Consider the following 27,261-nt stretch of genomic DNA (forward strand, 5'->3'; position numbering starts at 1 on the left):
TGCCCCGCGGGGCGAAGGGTCGCACCGTTCACAGCTCAAAAAGGTGCTCTGCCCCGGGACCCGGGGGACCAGAGCCCCCCGGCTCTGCTACCCCGGCTATGCTCTTTCCAGGCACTGACATGACAGCCTAGGCGAACAGAGCCTCCGAGGATAGGATCCCCACCATTTTCCGTGGAAAACTGTTTCACAGCCCGGTGAGTCGCACTGTCAAGGAATCCTCTTGATAGCCAGGCTATCAGGGATGTGCCCCTGCTTCGCCTGCTGTACAGGTCACCCATAGCATCTTCTGTATTTTGCCCAGTAGCCTCAATTTGACTTTGATGTTCATTGCTCAGTCATTGGAAAGCTTTTTTTTCTCCGACAGATCCGATAACCACATTTTAGAGGGAAGAAAAATAGTATTACAGTACATTGTATACCTAAATGCTCTTTAGGCTATTCACGAACTATATATAATACAGTCCCTTCTTGCTGATGTGCTGTAAGAATCGCTCCTCTCTCACCACAACTTCTTGCCTTTTATTGAATCTACCACAGTGCCTGCACGTAAGCCCCAAAAACTAAAGCTTTGTAAAAGAAATGTAGCTGAGTAATACAAGCATAGAGCTGTAGGTGACAAAGTCTCAACCTTTTAATTTTCACACTGATTTGTTTGGCACTGCTGGGCAAGTTATTTCAGTGCATTCTGCTTCTTTAACAAAAAAAAAATTGTATAATAAAAGTACTGATCACATGGCTTAGGCTGTTAGGCTCAAGCAAGCTTTATCAAAGTATTTTTATTGTTTAAAGATGGAAAGTGCAATAACGTTTTAATAAAGAATAATAAATGTAAAAACTATTATTCTGCTTTACCTGCATACTCCCACATCTTTCTTTTTAACACTAAAGTCTGAAAAACTATGGTAGCGCATGTACTTAAAAATGTAAAAAATGCAATAATGACATTGGGATATAAAATAAGAAAATGGGCTATTTAGTTTTCGAAGCAAAACTTTTCTTACTGTGAACAGCGACAAATTTTAATTATGTGATACTGCAAAATACAGTGTGTTTTGGAGTAGGATCTATGGTCTTTTTCTCTCTGACATTCTGTATTTAGAGCTTTTAATCTGCATTAGCAACAGTACTTCATCTCCTATTCAGGAATCTGCAGGGTCCTTCAAAAGTACAGTAGTTGTGCTCCACGAGATCAGGTTTGTTATGTTTCACATCCTTTGTTTCTTCATTTATTTGTTTAACGGTTATGAAAGGATGTGTCTATTTCATACACTTGTAGGCTAAAGGAGTATTTTCATTAAAAACCTATGATGGTTTTTGAAAATGGTATTTGGAAATCACTTCCTTTTATCCTTCAAAAGTAGGAATAGAAGGAAACTGCAAAAGACTGTCCCTTACGTTGTGGGAATGAACCAGGAAATGTGTTTGCTAAGAGTTAGCATCACAATCACATACTGTACAAATAATGTACTTTGCCATTTCTGTCCTATACTGCTGATAGGCCGTGTAACTCAGAGATGGTGTCCAAATTCTGTTGGTCTGAAATGAAAAATAATACGTTGATCTTCTTCAAGTTTTTGTATGCATCACAAAAATATCATCCCCATTTTGGGAAAACCAACAGATCGATCTGTGGCCCAAAAAAGGGCCCAGACTGCAGCAGTTACAGTGAATGTCATAACTCAGGATTGCAATGCATTGGCAGGGCTGTTTGGGGAAGCTTGCATAACATCTGTTTGCAACATGCCTGATTCAAACCAGCACTCCTCCTCTCATGAACGCTGATGACTTTTAAAAAGTAAAATAAACTTGGTCATTATGCAAGCAAATTGATTTTCCTGGGTGCCTATCCAGATCTGCTTGAAGCAACAGAAAACCCACAACTTAAAAGCTATTTATTTTATATTTGCTAAATATTTTTACCATAGTTGTGTCCTTTTTTCTTCTACTTTTTTTTTTTTTAGTGTTCTGATCTCATTCCTGTGAGCCATACTCCAGTGAGTACTCTTTATGACGCCAGAGGGACTACTCTTGTAGAGGGATTGATGTAGTTAAAAATCCCTGCTCACTGCTTTGAACATTTTTAGTGCTGTATTCTCATTATGTTAGCATAGTAGGGAACATGTGAAGACATGCTTCATTTTGGATGTTTACTCCCTAGATTGTTTTTCACAGATGGTTTTATTTTCAGGTTTCTTAGTTGTCTTGTTCCTCTTACAAGGTGTGGCTAGTTATTTTGACTCAAACAGCTTACAGTTTTATAGCTTCTACGTGAGCACCATCGCCATTTTTAGTACTGACAATATAAATAAATAAATCAAAAATTACAAGGTTTGCTTGTTAGTTTTGTTTGGAATTTTTCCTTGTAATACCAAGAACATGTTAACATAGGATTAATATTTTATATCACACATACTTAGAAATCGAAATGTGGTTGAAGAATGAAAGATGAATTACTGTGGAAATGGATTTAGAGTAATTTCACTAATCCAAGAATTTACTTCTTTCTATTTTTTATATCTGTTGTTTGTTTCAAGTGTCATATGAAGACACAACAGAATTAGAAACCTATTTTGACCCTCTTCAGCACTCTACACACAGGAAAAGCTTTGTGAAAAATATAACAATTCTGAGTAGCAAAGGACAAAAGACAATGAAGAAAGGAAGGGGAGAATGACTGGAGCCACACTCTGCTAAGCGTTACGTAAAAAATTTGTAGAGCTTATTCCCAGTAGATTCAATTTCAAGATTTGTAGTTTGGTCTTACAGACAGATGTCTAAATACTTCTGAAAATAAAAGCCATTGGGAAGGACTATGCTTCAAATGGAACCGATTTATAATGAATGCCAAAGCTTACAGCAGTGTTTGACGCTCTTTTTATCTCCAGTAGTTCAGAAAAGAAGATGAAGGTATCTGAAACATATATTAAGAAGGCAGCACAACATCTGCTGTGGCAGGTACACCAACGGGAAATTGGAAAAACATGAAAAAGTACTTGAGCAAAAGAATCCCTTTCCATTAAACAAGACTTGGGGCATGAAATTCTTATTGTGACTTAGCAACATAGAAGGACATTAAAAAATGCCAAAGGATGGAGAGCCCTGTTTGTTCCATGAGTAGTATTTAATGGCACAAGAAATATTTGGAGATGGAAGATTTTGTTGCTACCCATCCCTATTTTACAAGGAAATTAGGAACGCGTTACAACAAAAGAAAAAGTCCTTCATCCCTTATTCAGAACTTTTGTGGAGAGTTTCAGCCTAGTAAGGACCAGGGGGCTCTATTCAGCAAGTTACCATTTGCTTCAATCATGGACAATTTACCAGAGATTACTTTGCAGTATCTCTGAATAGCTATAATAGTCCAAAGAATGGAAATCAAATCATCTTTTCAGGACTCTATTTATAAGCTCTTGTGTGCTCCTCTCAGTCATGCTGTCAGCTCCTCCTGGTTTCAGTTGAATCTCGAAATATAAAAGATTCACAAGAGATCTTGCTTATGGCACCTGCCCTAAGGCCTTTCCCGAGGGATTCTTAGGAAATTAAGACTGTGTGGGTTCTCCTTTGAGAACTGTCCATTCCAGAGATATGCCCATGGTATATAAGTTTGGGAACATCAAACAGGCAGCGTCCAGTACTCAGGACTGGTACTACCTTGAACTTGAATGCATAAGGTGACACAGTCATTCCACACTGCAAGCATTTTGCAGTGTTATTAAAAATGGACTGTTACTTGAAGACTACCATTATCATTTTAAAATGTATAATGTTTTAGAATTAAATAGTTAATGTTCAGTCATGTTATCAGCACTGCTATCTGAAGATTGTTTTCCACACTACACTAGATAACATCACTGCAACCTGAGGCAGGATCAGAGAGTAGATTTCTTAGATGACATGAAATGGGAGTGGTAAGACTTACCTCCTAATACTTCAAAATTATCTTCCCATCACATCTAGGCATTAGCTTCCATAACACTTTTCCCATTGAGCTAAGGTTACAGGAGATAGTTTTTCTAATACTAATAATTGTGTGAAACTCACAGGCTGATGATATTGTAAGCCAGGAATCCACAGGGTCTGTTTTTCACTATTATACAGGCTGTAAATTGCTTCCATCTTGGACAAAAGTGGCAAATCATCTCACTTTGGTGTTTATGATCATTAATCATATGAAAGTAGTACCGCCAGCCTGTTACTATGCTGGGTGATGTATAGCTTTGTAGTAAAAAACAGACTCTGTCCTAAAATACTTACAATAAAAACAGGCATTTATTAACACATTTGTAGATAAGCTTTAGGAGCATACGAATGCATAATGGCTTGACTAAGGTCACATGGGAAGTCCAGCAGAAACATTATTTGCTCATAAATCTCCCTAGTCCTCACACACAATCTCAGCTTTAGAATTATGTTTTCTTGTTACACATCCAAGAACGATTCTCATAAGCTACACTACCGTATCATCATTGTAATTTCACTTAGAAGTGTCTTTGTTTTGAGAATTCACATTATATGTTATTTCCAAATGCGTGTTATCTGGTACAAACACTTGCTCAGGCTGTCTTGAATTTTTCATGCTTTCATGCAGTCCACGCTACTTTTAAAATAGAAGCTATAGTTGCTTTTCTTTTGGATTTACAGTCCAAGAGTCCAGCAGCATGTATAGACACTCCTTTCATTGCATGGGGGTAACACCCTCTTCATGAATGCTGATTCACCCAATGTCTCCCATAAAACAATGGCTCTCTTTTCCATTGCACAGCTGACTTTCCAGAAACATCGGTCCCTTAAGCTATTTCTCCCTGTGTGGCAGCCTACAAGGTTTAACATTCCTGCAAGGAGCGTGTGGGGAAAGGACACTGTGCAGAGGAACGTGCTGTCTTTGTCAATGGAATTGCCAGCTACAGAATAGCCAGATTCTGTTCTCCTGTTTATTTTACAGTCCCGCTTCCCTCCCATTCTGTCCCAGCTCTGTATGCATACACTTACAAAAGGCTTCAGGCAACAACTGCTATCTCAAGTCAAGGTCAATCAATATAGCCGATGTGCTGATGTTTAATTATAGGTAGCTGATGGCTTCTTCTGGCACAGGTTAACCTTGTTAAATACATGGTTTTAAAATATCCCTTAAAAATTAATGTTCTGCTTGGTTTTAGATATATTATGTACACTGGTTCTTCTGTGACCTTCACAGGATGGGTGGTGACAGCTAAAACACTGCTTTACTTTGTCAACAGTGAGATCCACTCCTACATTATAAAACACGTTCAGGGGTTGTTACTGTCTTCCACACCAGTGCATCTGATCTCTCCCAACAAAGGGGGCATGAGATGGTTGTATTCATCTCATGAATACCCTGTTAGAGTTTTTTCAGAGAACTCCGTCTGGGCTGTTTGCTTCTATTCACCACACAGTAAGAAAAGGGCCATTTGCTTCTCTTCATCTCGTGTACTATTTCTTGCCAGAGAATAAGCCGTATGAAATGCACAGAGTCTAAAAGGATTTTAGTGACGTCTCGATTCTAACAACACTCTAACTTGAAAATTTCCAGCTTTTAAGTAAAACTGATTTTTTTATGCTACACTGGAGTTGAAGACAGAGTAATATCTTCCTTAAGATTTTTCTTACTCCTATGCTTTGTCAATAGTTTCAGTCCTGAGGGAGAACAGCTGTACTTAGAAGAGCTTTTAAGAAACCACTAAATTCACTAAGACACCGACTCCTATTGTAGTAGGTCAGCATGTCTCCAGCTGTACTCTGATTTCCAGTAATAGACCTAATCTTCTAAATCAATACATGATTGCCGTTGGGGAGCCTGCATCATTACACCAGGTAAGTCCAATCTTGCCTCCTTCTACACTTACCTTTGGGTCTGTAAAATTTTTGCAGAAAGGGCCCCCAAGCAAGGGTTAAGTATATTGCTGAACTTCTCTGTTTAATGAAATGGAGCCAAAGTACTTAAAATATTGAAAGAAAATATAAAACAGTCCAGTGCTGCAGAACAACCTTCTGAAGTTTTACCTAGAGCTTTGTAAATTCCTTGAACTTTTCAACAGTGGTATATTCTTGTTTTAAGTTGTAAATATATAAAACCTCATTTAATAGAGTCAGTAAGTAACACTTTTAACAAGCGCCTTTTATCCAAAAATTTCAAAGTAATTTAAAACATTAAACAAAACCAGGGAGAAGAGAATCTCAGAAATCCATATTTTGGAAGATAAGGCTCCATGTATTTTACACCAAAACAAAAGGCAACTTTCTTACTATCTTCCCTGAAGATTCATAGGCAGGAGCTGTAATTAGATCTCATCCAGTTAAAACTTAACAATTAGTCCAAATTGCCTTCAAAAGGTTTAGCGCATTGTGATGTACATTACAAAAGCGAAGAAATTATAACTGTCAAGGGTCAGATTTTACTTCTTTTACTCACCTTCGCTGAACTCTGAGACTAAGCATCTTATTTCAATGTTTTTGAAGAATGTGACTTTTATCATTACAATTAAGGGATTGCAGAAACAGGTCCCACATGAAGGTGACATTCGAAGTAGTATTAGCTTTGCTTTTAGAACGATCTTTGATTGCACTCGTAAACTTGCAGCGGATTTCCCATTAATTAATGTGAACTAGCTAGCTGTGGCGCTTCAATTTAGGTTCATTCTAAATGTTTTACAGTGCACCACTAATGATTGAAAAGAAAAAACACCCGTTATTAAAAAGCACGCAGGTGCACGCAGTGAATCTCGGGGAATGACTGCTGTCGCCCCTGTCCGGGGGCCGGCTGTTTGCTTTGGATAGCTCCTGCGGCGCCGTGCCGCCGAGCCCTTCAGCACGGGCCCGGCGCAGGGGCCGTCACCGCTCGGCACAGGGCTGGGACACGCCGCTAAACATTCCTCGCCTCCTCCAGGATACCCTTTTCTCCTTCCTAAGGTACCCTCGGGAATTCGGGGGCTCTGCTTTCCAACCAGCGCGCCGCTCTTTTGTCCTCGGTGCAAGGCCTCGGCAGAGCTCCTTTTCACATGTATCAACACTTGCCCTTAATTAGTCCTTCCCCGCATAATGAGGCATTCCTCATCTCCAAAGGGTTCAGTGTGCGGCTGTTCCTGCCGTCTGCGCGGGGCTGGACAGACAAAGAGCCGGGGGCAGCTCCGCGCCCGTGCTCCCCGAGCGGAGGCGCGGGCACAGCCAAGACACTGGGCCCATTCTCCGCCATTGTGGACGCCAGCTGAATGCCGCTTTTTGTCCCTCGCCCGTGCGTGTACAGACATTTAAACCGTATCTTTTGTTCTTCAGTCAGAAGGAGAAATCTGCTTTTGCAGTAAAACGCGTTGGCCTAGCAGACAGAGGTTTACGAGCCCCTTGAGTGGGTGACACGACCCGCGGCTGCCGTGCTGCGCCAGGCCCCTGCCCGGACATTTTGCCCCCTACCCTCAGAGGAGGAGCCGCAGTTCTGCGAGGAGGCGCCGGGCCGTGAGCCCTGCCACCCCCAGCAGGGCAGGGCAGCCCCCAGGGAAGCTGCGTGTCCTCTCACAGAGCCGGGTGCGGCTTCCCACGGAGCCCCACTCGCGTCGCGGCGCTGCTGCTGCCCGCACTACCCCCCCGCCCCTGGGGCGGGCGGGGGCGGAGCTCTGCCCCCGCCCCGCCTCGCCCGGGCCGGGCGGGGGCAGTGGCTGCCCCGGCCGTTGGCGGTCGCGCCTGCGCGGTGGGGCGCGGGACAGCCGGGAGTTGGCGCGGCGGGGAGGCCGGCGCCGGGCGGGTGAGTGAGTTCCTGTGGGAAGAGGCTGGGCCGGGCCAGCGCGTTCCGCCGCAACCGGCGCTCCCTCAGCACCGACCGGAGCTTGAACTTGGCGTCGCTGGGGCCGTCTTGAGGCGGGAGGGTGGGCCGAGCCTCCCCGCTGCCTCCGCCCGGCGGCCCCCGGTGCCGTCCCGCCTGGAGCTGGGCGTCCCTCAGGGCAGGGGGGTCGTTACCCGGCCCGGCCCCTTCCTTGGGCGCCCTGAGGCGTTACTCCTCCGTGCTGCTACCGTGGTGTTGTCTCATCGTCACTTCAGAATACCTCACCGCCGCCGCGGGGGGCTGGCGGGGGCTGCTGCGCAGGGCGGGGGCTGGGCGGGCAGGGCCCAGGCCGTGTGGGGGAGCGCGGGTCGGCCCAGGTGCGGTCAGCCCAGGAGGGGGGGTTGGGGTTCTCTCCAAAATGCTCAGCCCTTCTGGGCAGCTGGAGAGGAAACGCCTGTGCTGGGGTCTTCCCCTGAGCATACCGGTCGCGTTGAGGCCGTTAGGTCTGGTGCTTGTCTTGCTTTTAATTCGCGCTCGCCGTTTCTCTGGAGCCGCTTGTGTTTTTGTCAGACGGTACGGTTCGGTTTTCAGTCATAATTTCCGTGTGGCGTAGCGATAGTCTGCGCTCTGCTGTAAACCGTTTTCAACTGGAGAAGTTTACTTTCTGCCAAAGTTAGCAAGGCGGTCCCTCGTGGGGGAGGGGGCTGCCTGCGCTGGCTCGAGTATTTCTGCCTGTCAGAGCCGGGAAAGCATCAAAAAGTACTTTCTGTTTTGTTTTCCTTGCGTTAAAATAACTGGATGCGTGGGCTCAACAATACTGAGCACAAACACATCTGCTGAAACTAATATGTGTGTAACTGTGTAGGTGAAAGTTGCCTGTTTCAAAGACCTGGCGGTGAAGGGCCGCGGCTGGGACAGTGGCCGGTCCCCTGTGGTCGCGGGGATGGAGAGAGGCGGCGGACGCCGCTCTGTGCCAGGAAAGAGCAGGGGTGTCCCGCCACAGCTACCAGATGCAGTAGTGGTGGGCTGCTGGCAGCTTCAGCTTCTTCCTGTGTTTCACATTTAATTTCCGGAGGTGGAAGTTCAGTTCTGTGATACCTTTTATCACAGACGCAAAAATAAATAAATAGGTACCAACACTCGTTAAGTTTTTAAGTGACATCTAGGGATGTGTGTCAGAAGTTGGCGGGAGAGGCTGTTGGGGCTAGTTGGGTTGGCTTGCTGAGCTAAAGTGCTTGCCGTGCAGTCTCATTGCTATCTCCTAATGGCTTTTTGGTCAAAATAAACACCAATATGCTGTATAAGCGGATTTCTTTACCTTGATACATCAACACAAACATTTCTTCTAAGTGTAATTGCTGTTGTTCTTTAAAAGGAACAGCAAAGTTCACAGCTGACCAGTTTTGAATGCTGTTCATGCACATTTGAGGCCAGCCTAATGTAGCAAAAGAATTAATTTGAAGAGCTGCTTCATTGTGTCTGTCTCTTTTTAACAGCTCTGATGACAAGTCACAGAATCAACAAAAGCAGATGGCTGGAGGTGGCTTTTGTTGCTTTGGGAGTAGTCTATTGAATAGTGAGAGATTAGAAGATAAGCACATTAACACAAAGCACGAAAAATTACTTTGTACTGAAGTGTGTTAAAACTTAATTTGGGAAAGTTTGAAAAATTGTATTTTTTAAGCACTCTTAATTTTACTATACTTAGTTGATACTGAAAGTTCATTTTTTCCAAGTGTAGGTACAAAGTTCCAAGTACAGCAATCAGATATGCTTATAAGGTCATACTGTACCAGCACAGGCTTGCCTGATATGTGTAATGGTCTGGCAGAAGATTAGTGGGGAAAAAAAAGACTATACTGCATCTGATGTGACATGTCAAAGGTATGCTAAGTATACTGTTGTGACCTAATGCATAACAGCATTGGTTAGACTGAAGGCTGCCTAAACTTTAAAACCTGTTACAGATGTACTAACTGAATCTTTCACTTGTTTTCTGAAGGCTTATGTACATTTCTACAGATGTGTCTCACAAGGATTTAACTTTCAGGATGGAAGAATACCAGTATCAGCCTCCTGAGGAACATGAATTAGTACTGAATAACTGAATGAGAGGTTTTTTGTTAGTCTGCAGTGAATGTTGTTTCCCCTTATCCTCTCCATCTTGTTAAACTGGATGTCAAAACCACTTAAAATTTATTTTAGTCTTGCTGTGCATGCTACTTACATACTACTAGAAGTATGATGGCTGTCACTGCCTGAACTGATGTTATTTAAAAGCCATGCACAATATCGTGACTTAGTCCCGAACCTCCCATCATCTGTGTAACCTGTACCCAGCAGTCTTCGGGAATCACTCTTTAAACATAGTTGCAACTTAAAATTTCTGTTCTCCAGGGGGCTTGTCTAATTTTAGAGTGATTTTTATTATTTTTTAAGGGTGTTTTTGTGAGTCTCTGGCTTTTTTTTCGCTTTCTGTAACTTTTTTTCAGAGTCCTCAGAAGTGAGTGTAATGAGATCAGTATGGCATTCTTCATTTCTCTTGACTCGGCAGACTAATCCTGTAGTATGTTAGTACTTGCAAATGCAGGATTTTCTTTCCAGCTAAAGGGTAGACCAGAAATGAAAATTCACAGTTTCTGGGATGCTGCACCAATATGTTGTGGTATGGTAGGAAGGGAACCTGGCACATCTTGCACCTTCCAGCAATGCAGACTGTTAAGGTGAAGGTCATTAGAGTGCCTGCAGTGCCAGTGCAGTTTTTCTGCAGCTGTCTCAGTGTTGTGAAAAATCAGGGGAGTTTAAATCATGCTGCTCAGAAAAGGAATGTGGTATTTTTTCCCTGCTTACTGTAGGTATGGACATGTATTTTCAATTCAGGTGATTACTGTGGAATTTATTTTGTACAGTTATGAAAAAGCGATCTTCCTTTTGAACGTCTGAAACCGATGCACGGTTCATGTGTCATTAAATTAGAAACTGCAGGAAAACAAAGAACCATCTGGAGACTTGGTGGGGGGGAGGTTGATGTTTCTGGTTAAATGTACTATCAACACAGGAAAAAACTATAAAGAGTGTTTCAGACACAAAAGGAGGCAAGTGTGCTGGGTGTTTTGTCTGATGGAGTTTTTTGGGTTTTTTTTTGTTTTGTGTTGGGTTTTTTTTAACCATCTTCTTTTCATAATTAGGTGAAACACCAGAATGAGAGACATGGACAATATCAAAACTGTAAAGAAAGAATGGTAGGTGCCAGTTCCCTCCTCCCCCTTTTTCCTCTTCCTTTCCTATTGCTGTTTGTGTGTTTTGTCGTGACTTCTCAAACTTTATGTTAAATTTTAAAATTTTAAACTCTTCTTCAGTATCCAGATGTTCCACATGTACTGAAGTTTAAAAAACATATATGTATAGTTTTGGTAAAAGATTTTTCACATACCTGGAATGTTTCCTAGGTGCAAGAAGCTGCATAAATATTTTTATTTAAAATAGAAAGGCAGCTTTACAAATTGCTAACTCACTGTTCACCTCCACATTTGATATGGATGTGTTTGGTTTTCCAGTTATATTTCCGAGGTAAAGCATAGTGAATACCTAAATTAACACTTCAAGTTTCTTTAGTTCCATTAGAAAACTGAAATGGGAACAGCACACTTTTGAAATTTCTTCTTTAATGTTGAGTTCTTCTTTTGTTTAAAGATGTTAATCTGTAGGGGCTCTTAGTGTTGCATAGATGCACTGCAAACAATTCTTTTTTATGCAAATGTATGTAATTACCATTCACATAAGCGCTCCCGCTCTTGAATTCAATGCAGAGTTTTATGTAAAACTGAATATTTTTCAAGAGCTGGGATTTTTTTTTCTGAATTGCTTAAAATAGACTTTTCTGAATCTCCAATAGGAATAACTCCTGCAGTGTTTACCAAAAGCTGCATAATCCTCTTACTATGCAAAGAACCTAAACTGAAAGATAATCATTCATTCAAGTTGCATATTTCTGCATTTTGATTGATGAAAATCTAACAGAAACAGCTGTCACATATACAACGTTCTATAAAAAGATGTGGTTGATGCATCTTTTTTTATGCTCTGGCAGTCTCCACAGCGTTGGAGTATTCTATTGTATTTCTTCAGTGTGCTCAAGTGGTGTTGAGTCACTTGTTCTTGAGTTTCTCTAATGAACTTTCAAAGACAGTAATGGTGGTTCGGTGATGGTGGTGGGAATGGGGAGGTTCAAGTGTGGGTGTGGGAATAATTCCTAGGGCAATTTTCTTGTATGTGTTTTTTAAAACTTATGGCAAAGGAAGTCACCCAAGCCTGCATCATGGAAATGCTTTAAGGAAGGCCTTTCATTGGTATGCAGTTAAACTTTTGATGGTCTGAATTAGAAGCATGAATCATCTAACTTGCATTCCTTGCTCTGATACCAAGTTTAGAAGCTTCTATATAGATTAATTCACCTTTTCTATTGTCATTCTTTAACTTGTGCTTCTGAATAGGAGCAGTTAGAGATTCGTAAGAAGTTTCTAGAAAAGGCACAACGCAAAGTTGACCTGGTGTTTTGTAACACCCAAGTAAGCTGGGAGTAGGGAAGCGTGTCTTTTATGCCTCTTGGTACTGAACTTCTAGGGTAAGTGCTTGCCTTCTAATGTGTTCTCTGAGGCATCATTTTTACTTATGTCTTTGTTCTGCAGGATGTGTAGATCGGGAACCAACGATCGCATTTTGAATGGTACGGAACAAAACTGTGACTACTTGGTGGATAACCTTTTTGAAGAAGCACAGAAGGTTGGTGCTATATGTATGCCCCCAACTACGGTCAAGAATCAGGTAGGCAGTGAAGAAAAAATACTCATGTTTAACGTAATGTCACTCCAGGACTACTCTGGAAAACAAATGTAAGAAGTCCAGCAGTTTTATCCAGTACCTCTGTAAATAAATGCACACAGAATTCGGACAACAGTAGGAACGTCTCCCATCTCTTAGTCAACCAGGCCTATGCTTCTGTTTCTTTCTATTTTATAGTGGGTTTAATGTTGTTCTAGGACTTACGCTGGCATTGGCTAATGCACTTCTGCTTTATGAGCAAGGAGAGTGAGCTGGTCGTGAGGTGCAGGGAATGATGACTTCTATTGCATAAGAAGTTGTTTAAAAGAGTTGTAGCCTTTTTACGCAGAGGCACAGCCCAAAACTTTTTCATTTGCTCTCATTTGTATAGCTGTGGGATGTTTAGTATGGGTTTGTACCTCAGTGATTCTGTCCTTTTTGTATTTTTCTGTTACTCCCCAAAGACTGGTAAGGGGCTGGAGGAAAGGCCATGTAGAACAAAGATGTCAAGGAGAAATTTGGAGTGGGCATTGCTGGAAATTACTTTAATGGATTCCTGACTGAGCCTGGGCGAAACGGGGTGTCAGGAGCAATACCTTAAATTGCAGTTCTGAAATAATGTTCCATGGCAGTACTTGTGTCAATGTCGAAATGGGACGTTGGTGTGGAATAATTACTCCATGTTAAACTTGCATACCAGTTCACTGTAGAGCCACCTTCCCATGCTGAGAACTCCTTCCATATGCATTGGTGCCATGAGACACAGGACTTTTTTTAAAGGAATCTAATCTTTGAGTGCTATGTACCTTTTTGACTGATTACCTAACCGGAAGAGAAGGAATGTTATTCAGCAGTTTGTGTGTGCTTTGTGTTTATGTAGCAATCATCATCATCTAACAAGTTGAACTGTGCAAAAAAAAAAGAAAAGAAAAAAAAAGAGAGAGAAAATTGTCAACTGCTACCAAGCATAGTTCAAACTAATATCCAGCTGAGATGAATTCTGCATTTTTCTGTGCTTCATATACCTCACACGTGGTCAAGTATCTCTCAAGACAACATTATTGTCAAATGCTTGCTTAAATGGCATGATGCATAAATCTGAAAGTGCAGTCCCAAACATACCCATGTTGAAGAGATTCAGTGAGCAATGTGAAGGCTACAAGTTGAAGTATTAGATGTTTTCTGGCAAAGTTCATGAATTACTGAGAATTTATTTTTTCACTCCCGTAAGGCCAAACTTTTGAATATACCCAGGAATTCCAGGGTAACATAAATGTATGACTATCTGAAAGTAAATTTTCTGATACTTGCTGCATTTCCTGAGTGAAAGGCTTCTGTATGCATTGTCTCAATGCCTCACTTTCAGGAAATCCTCCAGAATGATCAGAACAAGGGTTTACCCTAATAAATTCCCAGCTGGACTATTCTGGTAGCTGGTGTTCCAACACCAGGCATGTGGGCTCTCAAATTAGCTCTTGAAGAGTTGCAGCTGGCTGGGATCTTCCAGCTCTTCTGGTTGTTTTTTTTCCTCCTGCTGAAATGAAGGAGTGTTCTTGATCTAGGAAAACAAAATGATTGGGCGAAGGTTTATTTCTAGCCCTGATTGACACAAGATACTTAAAAATGTCACTTACCCCTTCCAGTTGCTCTGCCTGTTGGCACAGGGCCGAAACAGATTATAGTGAGCCAGTATTTTTAGTTCATCCAGTGGATGATTTATAATCATGGGGTACTGCGGGTATACCAAGCTGGTTTTATGTCAGTGTTGTTATGAGAATTGTTCTTACTTTATAGGTTGATGTAATCATTAAACTTTGGAAAAATGGGTTTACAGTAAATGACGGTGAGCTTAGGAGCTACACTGATGTTGCAAACCAGCAGTTCTTGGACTCCATTAAAAAAGGGTGAGTTTTGTGTTCTTAATCAGCCTGAGTTAACGTGCTCTGGATAGCGCTTATTTTATGCTCTAAATTTTTTACATAGCTGCTTGGCTTTGCTGCACTGCAGTATCCCTCTAGGAGCGTAGGCCACTGCCTGCCTCAGTTCCTGCAGTGCTAATGGCTGTTTTAACATCAGCAGGTTTAATGTAGCTTTCAGTTGCAGTCGTCATACAGTTGCTGATGAAATAGATAAAAGCAAGTGTTGGTAGGGAGCACAGCAAGTGCAGAATGAAATAAAGAATAAATCAGAGTGCCCAGTAAGAGCTACGGATAAATGGTGCTTTGACTAACTAACTCAGTGCACAAGTGGTTGAGAATTTCTGTTTTTATGGTCTTTGTTTTCTTTTTGTTGATGAAAAGCCTTAAATGGGCACAGTTGCTCTATTTAACATCAAGAAACTTTGTTCAGTCTTAAATTTCAGACATTTTTCCTAGTACAAACTTGCTATTTCAGTCATTTGTGTGCATATAGCAATCTTACTTTCATCCCTCTCTTAAAAATTAGCATGTTATCCTGATTTCTGCTAGTGTTTGCAGTGTTGCTTTAAAAAAGCAGGTTAACCATACAAACCAATGTAACTTCTAGCCTTTAATTTGCGGTCTGTTTCCTCCCCCTATACAAATGGAGAGGAGAATATAACTCCATAACTCCTTTTCAAGTATGTGAAATTACTGAACCATTGTATATTTTGTCTTTTCCATACTTTGCTAGCCCATCAAAAATAACTAATTTTACACTATATTTCTCCTCTATGCTTGTCACCTTTGTTAGGTGTAATAAGAATTAACTGCGCTGTTTAAAGCCCTTTGCGTTTTTTGTGTGCATACATCAAAAGTTTGCTGCCTTTCTTCCACTGTTTGCTTGTGAAGACGCTAATTACAAGATGGTTCCTGCATAATCATTGATGGTACAGAAGCACTTAGTACAGCCCCTGTGCCAGCTGAGCCCCACCGCCCGAAAATGTAGTATCTGCATCAGAGCTCATAGACAAAGGCATTGTTGTGTTCTGCTTAAAGCAAATAAAGCATTACCAAGGTGATGTTACTGCACTGAAGAGTGTAGCTATTAGTGACGATCTAATTTTTAAAAGCTGAGATTCGTGTTTATTTGCAATTAAGCACATTGTGTCTAGACTCAGTTCTTTCTCTTCAAAAGACAATTGTCTTTTTTTTTTTTCTTCTTGTTTTACTATGGGGATAAAATAATTGAACTTTTGGAGCAATGTATGGCAATACTGAACTTCCTACATGTCATGTGCTTTGGAGTGGTAACTGCTGAGTAAATTTGAACGTCATTCAACAACTTGCATAATTATATCTTTTGGGATTTTATTGTTCACTTTCTAGTTAATTTGCAGTTCAGGAACTTGAAGTTTTTTGTATGCCATGCACTTGACATGACTCTTAGTAAATACTTGTGAAGTTTTGTTTTTTTTTTAAAGCATCATTCTTAAAAGGATAAACATAGAACAGGTACTAATCTATTTTGTACACTGAAAACAGTATAGTAGTTCTTTTTCTGACATGTATTTTTTTTTCTTAAGGGAACTGCCTTTTGAGCTACGCAAAGTTTTTGATAAGGAGGAGGTAGATGTGAAAGTGGAAGACAAAAAAGATAAGGTGTATTTGTCATCGAAAAAGCCAATGTTTCATCCCTTTTCTGGACACGGTTACAGATTAGGAAGGTGAGTAGTCTGACGTGATCTGTAATTGAGTAGCTGAAGGGAGCTATACCTATGGTAAAGGATCTCGTAGTTCAGGTTGGAAGTGACCTCTAATCAGTCTAATACTCTAAAGAGTTCTCTAATCCAAGTTTCTGCTCAAAGCAGGGTCAGCTGTGGGGACAGCTGAGGTTGCTCAGGCTTCTGTCCAGTTGGGCCTTGAAATCCTGCAGGAGTGGAAGCTGTGCAGCCCGCTTTGGTCTGGCTGTCCTCGTGGGAAATAAATTTTTCCTTATATCCAGTCTGTTATTTTTTGTCCCCCGTGAAGAGCCTGGTTCCCTCCTCCTATGACCTCTTGTAGACCCTATGTTGCAGATGAAAATACTTGACACGGTTATGATTTAGCATCTATTCAAAATTTATTAATGATGTACGGTAGATTAAGAGGTTGAATTTTAGCAGCACTTAATCATTAACCGGTTTAGGGGTTTGCAAAGGGAGTAGACAAAATAATTGAACAGCAACTTAGTTACAAATTTGAAGACGCACACTAACTTCCTAGAAGGTATCCCAGATTAATACATATACATATGAGTAAAGGTACAAATCACAGATTAATACATATATGTATATATATCTAAACAGAGCATATAAGTGCACACACACACATACAGGTCTCCGATCAGGAGTGTCTTAATAGCGGGCGATGCTAGTGAGCCAGATGGTGCTGCTTTTAGGTCCTACACATGCACAGATGGGCAGAACAACATCCACGTACATAAAGCTAATGTGTATCTCGCAACATACAGGTGAGAGATGGATGAGAGAGGCTAGCCTATAGCTAAAATTTCCCTTTCTCAGATTTAGGGTAGATACTCACGATATGTTGGCGTTCTTCAACAGGCGGTTGTTGAGGCTTGAGAAGGGTCCCGCCCTGACCTCGAGGTGTCAGCCTGAGAGGTGTCTCAGCTCAGGGGAGTTACTGGCCACAGCTTGCTGTGATCCAGAAGAGCTCAAAAGGTCTTTATTAGAATCACTACGTATAGGATCCAAGACAATTGACTTTTGTCAGGTACTTTTCCAGTCTGCCCTGACTTGCATGATGGTTACGCAACTCGAGAGCTTGTTAGGTCTTGGGGTCCTGGTATTCCCCCTGCTGTGGCCATGATCCATACGGTGTCAGGAGTGATTGATTGTAGTTATTATCTTCAAATGGTAGGAGCCATAGGGACCAGGCACACTATTGTGTTCTTCGTCTGTTGCTCTCTACCTTTTCTTTCTTTCATGTTAGACCATTATGTTATGTTCTGTGGCCCAGGTTGGGAGGGAGATCACGCCAAGTACCGAGTGGCCTGAAGCAGGAGGGGGGGTTGCACCACCACCTCCTGGCAGGCTGCTGTTTTGTGTTTCCCCCCCACCCCGCCCCCCGTAACACCATCTCTTCCACAGGCTGAACAAGCGCCTCCAGCCTCTGGGCGAATAGGGCCAGAGGGCGAATGCTCCAGCCTGTGGCCATCTTGGTGGCGCTCCATGGAACTTGCTTCAGTTTGTCAACATCTTTTTTTTATTTTGGGTGCCAAAACTGAATGCAGTATTTAGGTGCGTCTAATGAGTGCTGTCTGGGGGATAATCGTCTCCCACAATCTCCTGGCTGTGTTGCTGTTGATACAGCCAGGATACTGTTGGCTTTCTTTGTTCAAGGTTTCAATATTAGCAGAACTGTTTCCACCTGAAAGGCTGTCATTCTTCTATTCTGTGATTTAAGAGAAAAGAATCTCTTTTAAAGCTGTATGTGCAATACTTTGTGTAAGAAGATGGGAGTATGACAATGCCATAAAGGGAACTGGAGAAGTAAGAGGTTATTTTGCATTCTCTTAAAATTCTTAAGTATTTAACTGTACATTTATTGCAGTAAGACATTTACTGCATTATAGTGATCATTTTTCCTTTACTCCGTGACTCTCTTGTGGTTGGGGAGGGTCAGCCACAAATGCCAATGCTAAAACTGGATTTATAACTGAACAGTACTGTATTTTGGAAGCCTGTTGCTAGAGGGGCAGGCCAGGAATTCATGTATTTGATCCCTGTGACTTTTGTTTACTCCAGCCCAATTATCTGCTTCACATATCCCTGTCATTTAAGAGCAGACTTCAGCCTAGGGAACAAAACATATTCAGTGACCAGGAGCCCACAGGAAGGTGGGGCTGCTTAGTGACCTGCTGACTGGGGATAGTAGACTGGTGAAACTGTAGGTGAACAGCTTGTTTTGATTAAATGGAAAGGGCTTGCTGCTAAGGCCCAGTGCTTGCGCTGAGGGAAAGCGTGACCTGGGTAGGAACAGATGAGGCAGGGGAAGAAGATAATGCGCAGAGTAAGAGGCTGATAATTGTAAAGGATGAGTGGTTCCAGGCAGCCCCAGAGAAGCAAGTATCTGTTTTATCAGTTTCATCTGTTCCTGTAGCACAGTCCATTCAGTTGCTACATGCTTGAGTAGATACAGTCAATAGGGAAAACTGTCCCTTGAGAGATAGATGAGGTGCTGCAAGACTTGCTTCTGGTGGCACTGAAATCCTGAGCAAACGAGGGTAAAGAACTTAACCTTATTTTATCTGCAAGTAGATCTGTATATAGCAAAAGCAAAAAGATCTCCAGTGTGCTGGGTTTCTGCTGCTAACCAGTGCTAAATGGTAGGTTGTTCAGTTGCTTGTCACGTTCTGTCATGCCTAGAGCAAGTAATGATCTTGCTTCCCAATAGGAGAGTTAGGTTCTGGAAACACGCTATTCTGTGAATTTTGGTTGACTGGTGTTGTACGCTTGACACATCCTACAACTTGCTCGGCATTTTTTTTCCTTTAAGGACTGGAAAAAAATGCTTATTTTTTTTCTACTCTTGCTAGTGCTGTGCTATCAGAGCCCTTTCTTTAAAGACAAGTACATATTTTTGCTGATGTTGGAAACAAGCCGTAAGTGCTCTTACTTCACAAACTAGTGCTCGCTTCCTGATGTTATAAGTGTGCATTGCATGCGTATGCTACTCTTTCATCAGAAAAGCTTTGTGGGGAAATAGTAGTGCTGTCTGAGACCTCTATGTTTTAAACTCTAGAACTCCCTTTCCACAGTTGCGTTTGTGTGCTTAATCAGAAATGAGAGGCAAATGACTGAACAGTTTACTCCAGCTTATGACCTAGCTAAACTTCTTATCAAATAAACATTTTTTTAATAGCCCATAGATTTTCTGCCAGTGTTCCCAGATGGATGGACTATGTGGTGGATGAGCCATTATGAATCGTTCTGTTGACTGTCTCAATAAAACTTCTGTTGGGGGAAAAATGGAGGAACTAGAAATTATATGTTTGTTGCTATAACTCAGATGAGCTTGATCCTCTCCCTTTTGTTGTACAGGAGAAACAAATGAGGCTTATCAGACTTTTCCAATATACCTTACGAACCTATATAACTAATGGGTATATTCTGTTTTATCTACCACTGTTCAGCTGCGTTTAATAGTTTGGGACTATAACAAGATTTGCAACCGCACTTTTCTATTGAGCTTATCAATGCATTTTCAAGACTGCCTCAGAAGCATGTTAATTAAACTATTGACTGAAATCCCTCGTAGCAAAGTGGGCTTGCTCTGTAACCTCATTAGGGTAAAACATTGTGTGTCAAGCTTCTTAACCTTTAGTCAGAGTAAGGCATGATACCTAACTCTTGGGCTTTTTCTTTTCAGAAAATTAACAGGAGGCTCTTAGGTCTCTTCGATCTTCAGTTTACATCTTCTTTTGATAATCTTATAAAAGGAATAAGCCTTTAAAAGGGGTGATAATGCTTTGATCTCAGGCTAATAAGAGACTTAGATTCCTGGTTTGTGGCTTTAGTCAAAGCTCCCACCACTAGATGGCTTTATCTCTCAGTTCTGCAAGAGCAAAGTTATGAAGTATAGAAATTGTTTAAACCTTGGTCAATATAAACCTTCTACCTTTCTCTTGCAGCTTAGCTTACCACGTTGGCTTCAGTTTCACACATACTTGCTATTGAAAGAATCAGCTGCAGTGCCTACCAGAAATTCTGAGGTGTGACCGTGAGGGAAGTTGGTTTGAGAATGACACCAAAATCTGTATCCATTTGAGACAGTTGTCTGAACTACAACTGTGACTGATGGGCTAAAAGGTAGTTCAGCCCAGGCTAAACCAGGCGCCTGACACCTGCACGGTTGACTACCTCTCCAGCCTCCGCTGTACTGGAGACAGCTAGCTCACACATGAGTGCTTGTACTTCAGTATCTGATCCTGGAACTGAACAGCACTGATCAAGTAGACAGTGAAAGCTGATCATTGCTGGACTGAAGTATGACTTGAACTTTTTTTTTTTAGCTCTGCTCCCGAGACTGTTTAACACTATCTTGCTGGTGCTCAAGCTTTTTTTCCAGATCTAGGGGGCAGTTAGGGTTTATTTTGTATTGAGATCAAGCATGAACAGAAGCTGGGTGTGAGAAGTAAATCAATAGAGGCAGGTGGGGGACAGTAAGTCATCTGTACTTGGAGTACCAGAATATTTCACACATGTGCCTCTTGGAATCTGTTGGTGCCAAGTTCTTGTGCCCCAGCTGATTTCTATGTAATGCGATTCTGTGCCTCTCATCTGCCTCCAGCTGCAGTGAACATCTCTTATCACTCACTTGGGTATGAGATTCCTTGATTCTCATTCTTTTTGCAGAGTTTCAATGGAAGAAATAAAAAAGTGCCTCTACTGGCTGATAACATAGAAGTTAGGGCACTTAACTAGGCAGTGGGTGATAAGAGTTTTTGAAATACCTCAGACTGAGAAGGACTTGAGCCCAAGACTCTAACTTTATTAGCCTAAATATATTAAGTCAGAAGCCACCTTTGTTTTAGTAATAAATTGGCTGTGACTTTTCTGCTTTATCATTAAACTAAGACAGGTACAAGAACATAAGAATGCAAGGATGGGATTTGTCCCTGAAGCAGGTGTAGTATTGTTAAGACTGTTAATTCTATGGCCACTTTTCTCTCAAGAAACAGTAACTCATCAATTTTCTGTGCAAAGAGAAAGCTTTTCCACAAGTCACTGTGAAGTGTTCATGTAGTCAGTGACCACGGCTGAGCTCAGAGAAGAAGTGGTAACTCCTTAAATCACTGGTATTGTTTTGCAAGCAAACGTCTGGTTCTACTCACATGAGCTGAGGATGTGCCCATTGGATCAGGCCTTATGGTGGCTTAAACAGTACATGCTGAACAAGCTTAGCCCTGAAAGAAGCACTAAGCTCTAGATGTTTCTTCAGAATAAAAATTTTTGCCAGTAATTTTTTTTTTTTTTAAGACTACACACTTGGACTGAGATCCCTGTATTCTGTCAAGTCATTCTATGGGTCTTTGCCCTTATGGTAGGGTCAGCTGTCAAAAGTGCCTTAGGAAAAAAAAAAACTAAAATCCAAGTGCTGTATGCATCAGCCTGGATTTTCACATTAAGTCAATTTCTCTGATAGATGAGTAACGCTTCTAAGCTGAAATAGGTGACGCTGGGGTCTAAATCAAGGCTAACAACATTCAGTTAAATTGAATTACTGTAATCACGTTATGGTGAAAATTAACATTGAGTATGCAAATTCAATACTCAAACCCCTTAAAGTTTCACCTGTGTGATTAGTACAAAAAAATGCACAAAGGATCTTCAGACTGTTTCATCGCTCGTATATTCGTATTTAACCCTTTGATATTAAGTTCCTTTCTGTCTTGTAAAAATGTTTAACGTGAGTAAACTGAAATTCTTGAGCATGTTGAAGTCTTCAAGAGAAAGTATTGGCATACAGTTAAAAAAAAAAAAAAAGCTGATGGTTATGTCAGCATTCCTATATTTGTTGAAAAAAGAAGTCATCATTGTACCCTGATAACAGGGCAGAGAGCTCCAGAAGCAGAGGTCTGGTGGGGGAGGTTCAAGCTTACATCTGTACACAGAAGGCGTAACCTCGTATGGCTTTTCTTTTCAGTGCTACTCCAAGGATAATCTCTAAAGTAAGAGATGATCATCAAAGACCTGACAACAAGAGACGCCTGCCTTTAGTACCCTTAAATGAGTTGGAGCCTATCACTAACATCCAGATCTGGTTAGCTGATGGGGAAAGGATAATTCAGAAGTTCAATGTTTCTCACAGGTAAGATTTATTTTAGCACTGTCATGTATTTGCATCTGAACTATTTGTATGATGCCTGTATGCATGATAAGTCTTTTAATTTCTGTGAATAATCTGCCCCCTCAGTTCACTTACATTGGCTGTTCAGCTGTGTCTGGAAAACCTCCTTTCAAATTTTGAGAAATGCTTTAGCTTATAAGAGAGGACCTTAAGAGGAATGTGAACTGATGTTAATAGTCAGCACATAACTGAGCATAAATGGAAATCTGAGGAAACTGTAGGAGTTCTTTGTAGGTTAGTGGAAGTTAAGGTGTATGTATTGCTCATTACTAGAGGACACAGCTTTTAAGATGACAGATCTCTCACAAAATCACTGCATCTGGAGAAAATTGCTTGGTAAAAAGCCTGCTAGTCATTGGGCATAGACAGCACCCCAGCTGGGAGCTGGAGGATGTGGCTTAGAGTTGAGCCAGAGAAACCTCTAGGGAGGGCCAGAGTCAATGCACCAGGCAGGGGAGGCTCATCACCTGCATGTCAACATGGACAGAATAGAATGCACTCAATGTCTTTAATTCTTAATTGGTAACATTTATGGCTCTCAAAGAGGCTTATAAATGGGGATAACGTCAGAAGGTGTTAGCACAACATATGTATGCAGGAGCTTTGAGAAAGTAGGATTAACTGTGTAACATTAAATTGTAGAACTACTGTCTTTCAAGGCCTTTCTCAAATTTGTAATTTGAGAAATTACTCCAGTACTATACAGTCAAATCATATGGAAAGGGGTATGTTGCCTGTGCTTCTCTGAAGCAATTTGAAGTGATCATAGATTTAATGCAACCCAGGCTGCAGTCAAAATAAACAGTGTATGTTTTTGTGGCTGGTCAGAAGAAAAGCTCAGCAATTGAAGGTTGATGATTGTAACTTTTTCTTTAACTTGTACTGATTTATTACTGTTAGTGGCCTGAGGTATGAACTGAAACACTGTTGCGAAGTCCTGCAGAAGGGTCAATTGCTATTTTAATTATAAATACTTCATTGGAGGACTTAATATCTAAATTATTCCAGGTTTCACACATTTAAGTGTATTGAGAAGCTTTTTGTCATCACGGTAAATAGCAGTTTGAACAGCTGTTAAGTGCTTTTGGAGGGGAAAAAAAAAAAGGTGAGATAAGCGGAACAGCAGCATCACTGATGTGATGCTCTTTTTGAAGTAGTTTGCAACAAACTACTCATCATAACATATCTTCTTGCCACAAGACCAGCATGTTTGTGCTGTATGCAGTATTTGTGTATGACCTAATAAGAAATAGGGGGAAATCCTTTTAGAATACTTGATTGCATGGATAGCACTCCTTTCAGTGGAGAAGCAGAAAACAGTCAACTACGTGTTAATTAAACTATAGCTGAATAACCTGTAGCATATATATTGCAGTGCCTGGGTAAATTGATTACCCTTTTGCAGCCAGAACATGTATGTGCCACTGTAACTACTACTTTAGATATGACTTGATCACTGATGCAAGATCGAAGTTACAGCATTGGCGCAGAAGTGGAGGTAACATGGTAATACTGCAGTGTGGGGAATGGAGGAGATATGAGTGAAGCGACTAGCAGAGCAGTGCTGTAGGAAAATAGCACACGCAGCTATGTCTTGAATTGTGTCCCTTCTTGAGCAGTTGCTAAGTTGGTGTGACCCTGGAGCATTGGGTATGGAGCCTTGAAAGGGACCTGCTACATCCTAAAGCAGATAGCTGGTGGCTAATTACCTGAGTTGCTCTTGGAACCCAATGAACTCTGATATAATGCATGTAGACACTTATAAATGTCCAACCAAAAATTTTAGGCTTGTAAGACCAAGTGCTGTCTCTTAATTGAGGCCTGCATGCACAGGAATTAGAGGCTGGCTATATCTGACCTAGTAAGTATGGCCAAGGCATGAAAACTTGGTCATCTATGCTGCTAAACTGTTAGGATGGCTTTCCCCCAAGCCAACCAGCACTTTCTCAAACAGTATCTAGGTTCAGTTCAGATGTTAGCTCAGGTCATGGACCATTCCCAGGAGACAGTAAACCCCATGGGCTACCCTGTGCATGGGGGAGAGGAAAGATGAGTTTAATAATTTGCCAGTAGCCAGACTCTACCAGTTGGTCTCAGCATCAGAGAATGGGCATTGTCACTGTGTTTATTTTACTGGTATAGATGTATCCTGTCATCTTCATTTTCTAATGAAATTGGTCAATCCATATTCTTCCACAACAAAACCTCTGTCTTGCTCACTTGTTGCAAGGTTCTTCACGCCTTAACAGGCAGCTTGAATCTGTAATGAATTCACTGCTGCACCTGCTTTGGCAGAAGGAGACTATATTTAGGCCTAGTTAACTCATAAGCTATCCAGACAACTTCTGCAAACTCTTTTTCTTTACTATTATTATGGTTCTGCTACATGTACCACACACCGGAGGCATCTTTATACTAGCTCTTGGCTACAGAAACCTCAGGTAAGAGCTCCACCAGCTGGTTAAGAAATGGTGTGCTTGTATAACTACCACCTGAGCCATAGCAAAGCATTCGAGTGCTCAGAGTTAAGATGCTCATAGTTTTTTCTGTTGGGACTACCCTCAGAGCATGCAAACCTTGGTCCTTGCCTCCCCAGTGGATCAGGCACTTCAGGATACCACCCCATCATATTCCTCCATTTCTATGCCATCAGCTATTATGTGAAGTCAGTCAGGAGCTCATTCTCCTCTTGTGGTGCCTATGTGTGTTGTGCATATGGTCTGTGTCGGGATTGGAGTGCTCTAACGCTGAGTTTTCTTTTTTCCTCTCAGAATAAGCCATGTCAGAGACTTCATAACAAAATATCAAGGATCAGAGGGAAGTGTTCCCTTCACACTGACTACTTCATTGCCGTTTCGAGAGCTGCGAGATGAGACACTCACGCTAGAGGAAGCCAAGTTGCAAAATGCTGTTGTTGTTCAAAGACTTCGGAAAACAACTGAGCCTTTCAGACTCTTAGTGATAAAAGCACCTGACAGTGACTATAAAACTGCTACTACACCTAATGGACAGCTCAAGAATGAGCAAAAAAATGCTATCAAAAGTACAAGATCAAATTAACTTTTAACTGGCCAAAAACTACATACAGGTGGAACTAGACAAAACCAAAAATGTAACCAGCGATATCTGGATGCACTCTTATCCTCACGTACTGTGCTCTTAGAGAGCAAAATGTGTGCTGTGCTATTATCTGCTGTAACAGAAGTATTTTCCACTAAATTGGGTGGCCAGAGCCTGGCTATACAATGTAGCAGAGGTAACTGTACTACAGGTCATCCTTAGAATTTCCTTAGGTAGAAAGCTTCTTAGTTCTTTAATGAGTGTATTTAGGCAGAACAGTTCTCTGAGACTTAATTACTACTGATAGCACCTTTTAAGGAACAATAGTATTTATTTTTGCACTTTGGACTAAAGTGAAACTGAACTGGTTGGTTTCACTTACATTTCGGTGTAAGCTGCTGCAGTTTGCATTCTTCTCACAGTTACTTTTAGGCAACAGGTGCTGCAGGGAAGTTCACATTTGAACTCTTAACTAACTTGAAAATCTTCAGTATCAGTATCTTCAGGATTTAACTTTTATCATAAGATCTGCAGTATAATGTTCTATCAAGTCTTCACATGGTGGTAGGTGCATGTGTGAGAAGACAGAAATGAGGTAGTCTGGTGCATACCGCATACGAAGTGCCTCAAAATAAGCTCTGAAGGAATTGCTATTACCAATGGTTGAAGTGTTTTCTGCCTCTCTTGTGCTGCTACGGGTGTCTTGCAGATAGGGTGATGTTCAACTACCTAGCTTATTAGGATAAAAATCCACTTTTAGCCTTGTCACACAAAAACTTCAGCTTTTCTGGAGATTACCATACAGGAATAGTGGCTTAGAGGGACACAGTCGTTTTTGTACTATGTATCTGCCTCTGTCCTGAACTGGCCAGCTGATTGAGATGCTAATTGCATGTGGCCAAGTTTCAAAGATGCTGAAAATCATTATTTGAAAACTGAGGTTTCTTCCTCCTCTGTGCCTCATTTCCGTCTGAATCTTTTATTTTACTGTTCATGTACTTGAGACTTAAAATCTGTAGCCAACTATTTCATGTTTTGCTAAATGAGAAATCAACATAAAGACTAAATATTTTGTACTATGTTTGCTGAGCAGCATGTGGGTTTGTGAATGGAACTAGAGTCTCTAGGTAAGACTTATCCAGGGGCCTTGAAGAGTGCTGACTAGTTTGTGCTTCTTGCACAAATGGAGGATTTTGGGGGTTGTAGTTCTTTTGTGTGGATAAATCAAAGATGGGTTTGGGATTTCCTGGTTTTTTTCTGAACAGAAAATGACATAATTGGAGTGATTTGAATTCTATCTAAAAGTCATGTTACTTCAAACTAGGGATGCGCTTTCTTCATTCCCAGGGATGAAAAAGTCTTTTGCTTCAGCATCTCTCCTGGTATGTTTGAGGGCAGTGAAATGAAAGTCAAGTGCACAAATATCTATTCAGTGCATTCAGAAAGCAAATCTGAAAACTATGCAGTTAACTGTTCTCAGTGCTATAAACTTGATGTGCTACTGTGTTATTCAGGTTTATGTTGCAAATAATGCAATTAAATTCTGTTTGCTCTTGCACTGACTCCTGTACTATATGAAAAGCCTACAAGATCTCTAGTAGTAGGAAGAAATGTGCAGTCAAATCCATTAGTAAAATTGAAGAGACAAGTCCCCTACAGACACAGATCCAGCCTCAGTTTGCAGAGCTTCCTGATCAATGAATTTTATTAATCAGTGCCTTTGAATTTGTCTTGATGTAAAACTAAACATTGGAAAACTACACGTGCTTGATTGTAAGCTCAATTACTTTATCTAAA

General features: G+C 41.3%; 1 protein-coding gene across 12 annotated transcripts; it reads left to right on the forward strand.

The window, feature by feature from the left end:
- On the forward strand, positions 1-27,020 carry UBXN2A (UBX domain protein 2A). Of its 12 annotated transcripts, none has more exons than XM_074581972.1 (8): positions 7,748-7,874; positions 9,513-9,655; positions 10,960-11,013; positions 12,460-12,595; positions 14,387-14,496; positions 16,077-16,217; positions 22,201-22,365; positions 25,176-27,020. In XM_074581972.1, the coding sequence occupies exons 3-8, from the start codon at positions 10,973-10,975 to the stop codon at positions 25,462-25,464; spliced, it is 882 nt and encodes a 293-aa protein (XP_074438073.1). In that variant the 5' UTR covers positions 7,748-7,874; positions 9,513-9,655; positions 10,960-10,972; the 3' UTR covers positions 25,465-27,020. The 12 variants fall into 12 exon arrangements, with proteins under 12 accessions (XP_074438074.1, XP_074438069.1, XP_074438078.1 ...); XM_074581969.1 differs by having other exon boundaries at positions 7,764-8,901; positions 9,508-9,655; XM_074581971.1 differs by having other exon boundaries at positions 7,764-8,023.
- The last annotated feature ends 241 nt before the right edge of the window (positions 27,021-27,261 follow it).

This window comes from Larus michahellis, chromosome 3 (assembly GCF_964199755.1).
Source record: "Larus michahellis chromosome 3, bLarMic1.1, whole genome shotgun sequence".
In the NCBI taxonomy this organism is placed as follows: domain Eukaryota; kingdom Metazoa; phylum Chordata; class Aves; order Charadriiformes; family Laridae; genus Larus; species Larus michahellis.